Below are 8,278 nucleotides of genomic sequence, written 5' to 3'. Positions count from 1 at the left end.
CCTTGTGTGCGCCTCCTGTTTTCATTATCTCGGGTAGGCACATAGCTAAAGGGTGAGTTGTCCTTTTAACATCCTCATTTGGGTTATAGCTGGTTGTTGTCTGGCCCAGCTTAAACCTTTAGCCAAGTTTCCCTTCTACGCAACTGGCACAGTTTGAAAGGTTTCGTTTCCCATACTTGTGCTTACAACTTGATTGCTCGATACCGTTTCGGTTTCCATTTCCCCAAATATAAACCTGCAAAACAGCGCACCAGCAGGACTTCTCGAGGAGAGGCGCGCCGCGCACGGACAAGATATAGCCTAGGCTACAGGCGCACAGCAACAGACAAGCTTGCCCCGCAAACTCCTGACTTCTCTTCTTCCAAGTTCCAGTGGTTTTCACAGGTAGGAATATCGGTATTGTTTTTTTTTACCTCGAAATTTTGCTTTAGACTATAGGGCACACAGTAGCAGGTAGATCGCTCACACCCGGCAATTTTATTTTCAGCCTATCCCATAAAACATTAAAAATCCAGCCAAAACAGATAACAGACCAATGTCATAGGCTGTTATGTGCGATATGTGATATGCCTCTATGTCTGTTACAAGTTTTTGAAATGTAGGCTATACTGTGGCCAATTGATGCATGTCAACAAAATTAGGTTGACGTCAATATTTTAACGGTGTGTTTGTGTCCATTGGTTCCGTTTTTCCGAATTCGAGCAACTAAGAAACTAGGCTATTAAACACAGCAGAGACGCCAAATTAAGTGTGTTATCTGCCGTGCGTATTTAATTCGCATCTGTTTTTACGCACAAACTACATTCGTTGGATTAGCTCATATCTGCCTCCGATGTTTGCATGGCTGGCATTGTTTATGGTTGTGAAGTCCAAGTTACTGTAGTTCATGTGACGCAGTGAGAGGAGGCGTGTAGGTCTATGGCGCACAGCACCAGTAGCCTAATTGACGTGCACTGTGTGTGGACCTTTATACTGTCGTTATGCATTCAGACTATTTTCTAATTAGCCAATGGGATATGTAGCCTATTCACACAGTAATAGGCCTACGCCCACTTACAGGCCTACTACACTCACAGATAAGGAGAGGGCATAATTTAGAATTGACTTGTACAGTAGGTATGCCTATAATAGCCTATGTTTTCTCTTTCACAGCATTGTTCCAGGAACACTGTCATCATGGGAGTCCAAGGACTACTGTCTTACATTGAGGAAAACCACCATGCATTTCTCAAAGACTGCAATTTTAAGCGTAGGGAGTTGGTTATTGATGGAGACAATCTGTGCTTTAATCTCTATAGAGGCCAACATTTTGATATCAAGCACGGCGGGGATTACTACGCCTTTGAGATTGAGATTAAGAAGTTTTTTCATGCTTTGAGAAGCTGCAACATCGAGCCTTATGTAGTACTCGATGGAGGAAGCGACCACACAGACAAAAAACTGGAAACACTGAAGCGACGAGCTCGAGATAGGATAAAAAATGGCAGGGACATATCTTTGGGTCGCAAGCACAGTGGCAGCGTCATGCCAATACTCCTGAAGGGTGTTTTCATTGAGATTCTCAGTCGTCTGCAGGTGCCATTTGTGCAGTGCATGGAAGAGGCCGACTGGGAAACTGCTGCTCTGGCCAATGAGTGGAACTGCCCCGTTCTATCTGGTGACAGTGACTTCTTCATCTTTCGTCTCAAAGCTGGGTTTTTACCATTATCACACTTTCAATGGCAGAAAGGCGCCAGCCAGAAGTCTATCCCTGCCAAAAAATTCCTCATCTCAAACTTCTGTCAACATTTCAACAACATGAAGGTAGAGCTCGTGCCTGTTCTCGCCGCCCTGGCAGGAAACGACTATATTAAGAGAGAGAGGATGTGTGTGTCATTCAACTGGGAGGAGTATTCTCGCTTCAATGGAGTCCATGGTTCTCGCATAGACGGTATCCTCTGGTGGTTGTCTGGCTTCCAAAGTTCAAAGAAAGCCATCAAAGCTCTGCTCGACTCGCTTCAAGATCCGCAGACCAGCGGTGCAGTAAAGGCCGCCCTCGCGCCATGCCTGAGAGAATACCAGCTGTCAAAGAGCAACATTGCCCAGTTCTTCCTGAACGGCCTTGCACCCAGCAAGCTGCCGCAGGAGCTGGAGATTATCCCCACCTGGATGCGGATGCCCCTGTCGGACGGGCGGATGAGTGCCATTGTCATTGAAGCGTTGGTTCTGCAGAGAGTTCGGGTAGGCCCTCAGGTTGAGAACTTTGACCTGCCCAGCTGCAACGGGATCTCCAGGCCTATTCGGCAGGTGATGTACGGCCTCCTATTGGCTGGACAGAAGCAGAGAGCTGACAGGAGGCCTCCAGTGGCCCATGTGACACCTGGAGAGTGCTATGTGGAAGAGTACGACAGGGAGGGCGTGACCCTGACAAGTGTCTGGGTGAAGGCTGCTTGTCCTGTTAGCGGAAAGAATCTACACTTGGAGACCCTGAATCGGGTATGTATTATACAACATTTTGCCCATGCTGTGCTATTTTATTAGGTACTTTCTATAAGTTCAGAATAAAAGCAACATTCAATTACAAAAATATCTCTTTATATTTCCTCCAGGCACCAAAGGAGACACGACTGCAAATGCTGCGTGATGCGCTTGGCATGACCAAACCCATTCCGAACTCCATCGCCGCCAAGTTCCACCTAGCGGTGTACGTGACGTGCTATTGGCTGAGCAGGGCTGATCCCCAGCCGCGCATGGAGCACCTGTGGGCTCTACTGCTGGGCTTTGTGTTCGGAGAGCTGTCTGGCAGACACAAGGGCAAGGAAGGTAAGGCCTATAACCGCTTGCTGTGGCTTGTAACAAAAAAGAAATGTAGATACAGTACTTTCAACTGATTTGGTGGTGATCCGGATCACGATCCGGAACCAGGATTTAAAAAAAAGATTCTTCACCATTGCTAGCCTAGAAATCTAAAAATAAAAATAGAGTGTAACATAGTCAAATGTTCTATCAAACGGCTTCCTTGGTGGAGGTCTACACTCTTTGAGCGCATTTCTAGCTTTCATATGGTTTGGGCCCCAGTGTCAGAGAACACAAAACTCACCGCTACAGATACCTCGACCAATTGAGCTGCCAACCATAAAATAACTTTGTGTACACATTATTTAAATGTATCGCTTCCTTATTATATTTGTCATCTCAAATGTGTGTTGCAGTTGGTCTACATACCCCGTCAATAGTTACATGACTTCATGTTGTTGTCTCCTATACGCCTGAAGTCATGTAACTATTGGCCGCTGACAGCTCTGGTTGAGCCCAGGACAAAGTAATCTGAAAGGGTCCCCCACCCAATTCATTGAATGTAATGAGGACCCAATTATGGGCCCCCCCATCTCCGGGCCTGGGACAACTGACCCCTTGCCCCCCCTTGTCGGCTTCCCTGCCTATTGGACAGAATATGTGCAGGCACATGTAGACTACCATATGACGAGAATGAGTGTTCGTTAAATTTGCCTTAGAGTATTAAGTTCTTGCATTCATTTTTCATTTATAAATATTGTAGGATATTGGGTCCAGCCCACAACGTTGATCCCAGATTTTGGTTTTAGCCCACTGTGAATCTGAGATTGGCGTCCTAACCTAATATGTCTCTTACTTGCAGGTATAGCTCTGGTGTGGAACCGGCTCAACAACTTGAGGACGTCCTGTATGGTTGGACGTCCTGACCTGGAGATGGCACACACGTACAGCCAATGGCAAGCCTGCCTCTACGCCACTTACAAACTCAACCGCCTGCTGTGCTTGGCCCTGCCTGAACCAGAGAAGGCTCGGTATGTTGACATCCCTCCTGTGTATGCTCTTTACCCCACTGCAGACTATAAAAGTAAGATCATTGTGTCCTAAATTAAGATATTGTTCTTTTGGGTGAAGAGCAAAGTCCAGATATAAAGACTTTGTAAAGACTCGTGAAAGGAGATAATAAAATTATGAAAGGAGAAATCTTCAAGAAACTTACTGTACATAACTTGTTTACCAATTTCACCATTCTAAATCATGTTTTATTGTAACATATGTGTCTTGAAACATGATTAGGAACTGCATTGTCATACCATGGCTACAATATATAATTAAAACCAATGCATCATTGCATCAATGCAATACAATGTGCTGAAAAGTCTACTTCTAAATCTTATAGGTCTACCTCATCAAAATCCAGGCCTACTACTGACAGTGCAGCAGACCATAAATAATTTTCCCACCGTGTTAAATATGCTTTGCCTCAAACAAGTTAATATGTGTTAAGTTTTACATGCTATAGCCTAGCTTATAAAATATGATAGTTACAATTTATTTTGAGTATATTATGTTATTACATTATATTGAGTATACTATATGACTAAAATGATTCAATAATGATCAGTAGTAATATTAACCTTGGTCTGCCGCCCGTGCTCCCCTCTCCCCCCTCACAGGCTGTACTGCGGTCCGCTGGTGCACCAGGCTGCTCTGAGACTGAGGAGGGGCATGAATCCCGAGTCGCTCCTCAGCGCCGGTCCAGTTCCCCTGCAGCTCTTCCGAGACCTGCAGGACGCCGTGTTGGACTGCCTGGAGCCCGATGTCCGAGACAGGCTGCAGAAAGCCTCACGACAAAACAACCCGCAGGACAGAAGGAGGACAAAGTCTCACAGCAGCGTAGATGACCTGGCTTCACACTTTCAACACTTTGAAGTGGACGAGGAGGAGGAGGAGGAAGATGACAGAGGAAGGGGGCGCCGGAGTAAGACTGATGATGAGGACGATCAGCTTTATGGAGCTGCCTGCCAAATCCGCACCCGACACAAGAAGAAGAGGACTGGTGCATTAGATAAGCTCAACAAACGGGACAGAGTGATGTGGGCCTAAGGAAAAGGATATGTTGTAGGCCTACATTACTTTTAAAAACACTTTCTTTTATTCTTTTTTAAAATTCTGTTTGAGTAAATAGCCCTGTGCAATTTCAAAGAGCACTTTATAATTTTTAATTCAGTGAAACTTTAATCTTAATGAACTTGTTTTGTACAGTTTTATCCACATCTGTAAAGTTTTACCTGTTATCATACTCCTCTTGCCAAATGGTTGTTTGCACATGGTAGAGAGGACTTTGACAGCGCCATGGAAGTAAGAGCTAATGCCATTGACCTAAGTGTTCCATTTTTTTCACAACAACGGTGGCTCTGGCCCATGGGGCCTGTGACATATGCCTCTTTTCCACTGCCGGTTTTCTGGTAGTCCTAGAGCTTGACACAGCGTGACTCAGCCGCCACTTTTTGCTTTGCCATTGAGCTGTGTTGAGCCTATTCGAAAAGCAAAAAGTGGCGTCCGAGTCGCGCTGTGTGGAGCTGTAGGCCTACCAGAAAACCTACAGTGGAAAAGAGGCAATAGATCGCCATTGCCATAGTTTCCGAATAGGTTCAGGAAGTATACGTAGAACACAGAAAGTGCGCTCAGGGCAAATGAAAATGTTATTAATTACTACTTGTTATGTAGTGGTTCTGTGAATCTCTATGAAGAATGAATGATGTTTCACTGACCCGTCTCAAAGAGTTCTTTGATTTGAAAATATAATATAATAATCTTAAATTACCTTAAACTGGACAGGTTTGATCTGATTTTAAATCAGAGCCTGAGAGGAAATGAATGATTGTGTGTTTTTTCATACAAATGTACGTAAACTTCTGGTTTCAACTGTATGTAATGTAATGTTCCCACTTCTGGGTGCGGGACGATTCACCCGTTTGTTGTCAGGTAACCCATTTGCTGTTGTGTGTTGTATGGTATGATTATGTCCTCGGTTGTTAGTCACTTTGGATAAAAGCATCAGCCAAATGTAATGTAAATAATAAAATAATAAAATACATTTTTTATATTGTTAAATGTACAGGTTAAATGTACAGGTTAAAAACATTATTCTTGTTTATACTGTGAATGTGAGTTACTAGAACTAGCCAAACGGATGTATATTATATGCTAATGTATAAGAATGGAAAGCGGTCCATGTGGCTAGCTGAGAACATGTATGAACTGATTGAGTGCAAATAAATACTGGCAAATAAACACATACAAAAAGTACAAGATTGGTGGTAATGAATTTAGTTCAATCAATATTTTCTAGCCGACTGAGAATGGTACAGTAACTAAAGTCAGAAGTTTGTACTCTCTCATTTGACCGCAATGTCTGATCACTTCACCAAGCCTATGCGATAAAAACAATAAGGTAATGAAATCAAGACTGTACCGTATGTCCTGATATGCCTTTTCATGTGTCTAGTTGGTCCATTGTGAGTGTGTTAACTTAAAGGTGCACTTTGTAATATGTTGAGTATTTATTTCCAGAATAAAGACACAACACATTACACAGAGCACAAAGAATGCTTATCCTTCCTTTTTGAATGGATTATTTCAACTACTAGGCTACAAGACAAAGGGATTCTAGGCAGGAAATATGTGCAGAGCCACATAGTTTTGGAGGCCCTAGAAAGTCTTTTGTGCAACTTTGATTTGCTTTGAATCTTTGGATGCAAAGCGGACAGGGTTTGGAGGGAGTGACGATAAAGCGTTGGCCAATTGGCACAGACACAGTTTGAAAAACAAATGGCTGTTTCCATCAACAATCTTCCGATGTGTCATTCATCTGGGCCAGACTAAATATTCACATTTAATCTCACATTTAGTCTGGTTTGCCAGGTGATGAGTTGTACAACACAAGGGGGCGCCAGTGGCAGAAGCAAACGAAGTACCTCATGAATGTCCTCCAGAGGTCAAAATTCATGTTTTATACACACTCTCAGAACAGGACAGTCTACTTGTTGAAGTAGGTGTCAAGGTTAGAACATGGTTAGAACACACTCAGACCCATCTCATGTACTGTGCCATACGCGTCTATAAGACAGGAGAGCTGCCAAGGTCAAGGTCAAGGTCAAGGCCTAGGGGCATCAAAGTCACGTTGATGTTTCCTTATTTGTAATTCACATTCAGTACTGCATAAATGCAAGGGGGCAGCCCTAAAATGACGCCCCGAGCTAGCAGTCTGGCGGGGCAGTACCATGCTCAGGGTACCTCAGGCATGGAGGAGGATGGGAGAGAGCACTGGTTAATTACTCCCCCCAGGCCCCCACCAACCTGGCAGGAATCGAACCGGCAACCTTTGGGCTACAAGTCTGATGGCCTAAGCTGCCCTCTATATACAGTGTTAGGAATGTATTTTATTCGACAAGATTAATCTGTGTGCTCCGCCCTTCTCTGGTGTTTCACTTTAACAGAGGCTGGATGCCGGAGAGCCAGGTGGCTAATTACGATCTGAATAAGTGGGCTGGTCTTCCTGGGCTCACTCTCTCTCTCCCAGCGCGCCACGCTGGACGCCATATCTGGAGCTCTTGCCGTTTATCATGCCAAACTTGTAAATAATAAACATATAATGTAATCCGACGCTGCTGTGTGGTCTCCCATTTATGTTTGGGCTGCCTCGAGCCAGGCGGTCCTAACAACGGTATATGATGTACAATAAATACCATCTCCATGATGGCCTGCATTAATGATCTACATGGCATGGGCAATCAGTGGCTGTTTATGTTCTGCATTTACTGCATTTAGATTACACAATGAGAAACGCCTTTGATAATGAGACAGGCATCAAAAACTTTACTTGGCCTGCAATGGTTTCTCACAACCTGCCCAGAGACGATTAATAAAGTAGATTTAGATTAGATTTAGATTACATTAGATTCTTTATTGTCCCATAGAGATATTTGTTTTCACATCAGACTGTTCAGTTCCATCAGGTTAGATCTTGTAGTACACATCTCATTTTCTATACAGACACCATTTTCACACATAGACACATCCACATACAATACAGATGTGATTCAAGGAGTCCTTTCCAGGACCCATATGACGTAAACCTATAATCTGCAATCCTAGGGCAGTCATGCCCCTTTAGGAGACTTAGGAGATGAAGAAAATGATGGAGTTCAATGGGAAAGTCACGTCCATGTAGGAGACCGGAGTTGATTCCACTTTGTTGCATTGGTGAAGCATGTTACGATTCATCTTGGACTACCACAGGGCTGGGGCACCTATGTCTCAAGGGACATTTACAGCTCTTGAGGCTGTCTTATCCAGTCCCTGATATAATTTTAATGTTATGCAGTTGCACATGAAATATGACATGTTTTTTTTCAAGAAATCTTAGAAATAATATTTGCAATAAAATTTGCAAGGGGCCGTGCAAGGGGGCAGCACTCAATGGCGCCCCAAGGGAGCAGTG

The 8,278-nt window shown here is 43.9% G+C and overlaps 1 protein-coding gene across 1 annotated transcript; it reads left to right on the top strand.

Moving 5' to 3' along the window:
* The first annotated feature begins 272 nt into the window (after positions 1-272).
* On the top strand, positions 273-7,421 carry LOC134448935 (protein asteroid homolog 1-like). The gene is made up of 5 exons (XM_063198643.1): positions 273-384; positions 1,153-2,475; positions 2,589-2,802; positions 3,638-3,806; positions 4,449-7,421. The coding sequence occupies exons 2-5, from the start codon at positions 1,177-1,179 to the stop codon at positions 4,876-4,878; spliced, it is 2,112 nt and encodes a 703-aa protein (XP_063054713.1). The 5' UTR covers positions 273-384; positions 1,153-1,176; the 3' UTR covers positions 4,879-7,421.
* The last annotated feature ends 857 nt before the right edge of the window (positions 7,422-8,278 follow it).

This window comes from Engraulis encrasicolus, chromosome 5 (genome assembly GCF_034702125.1).
Source record: "Engraulis encrasicolus isolate BLACKSEA-1 chromosome 5, IST_EnEncr_1.0, whole genome shotgun sequence".
Lineage (NCBI taxonomy): Eukaryota > Metazoa > Chordata > Actinopteri > Clupeiformes > Engraulidae > Engraulis > Engraulis encrasicolus.
This window is presented reverse-complemented; position numbering and strand designations above follow the sequence as displayed.

What these genes read in the sequence shown, in the direction of transcription:
- LOC134448935 (XM_063198643.1), top strand. Translation starts at nt 1,177, where the DNA reads ATGGGAGTCCAAGGACTACTGTCTTACATTGAGGAAAACCACCATGCA. An exon ending in ACTTGGAGACCCTGAATCGG is followed by an intron (nt 2,476 to 2,588) that starts GTATGTATTATA and finishes TATTTCCTCCAG; the next exon opens with GCACCAAAGGAGACACGACT. An exon ending in CAGACACAAGGGCAAGGAAG is followed by an intron (nt 2,803 to 3,637) that starts GTAAGGCCTATA and finishes TCTTACTTGCAG; the next exon opens with GTATAGCTCTGGTGTGGAAC.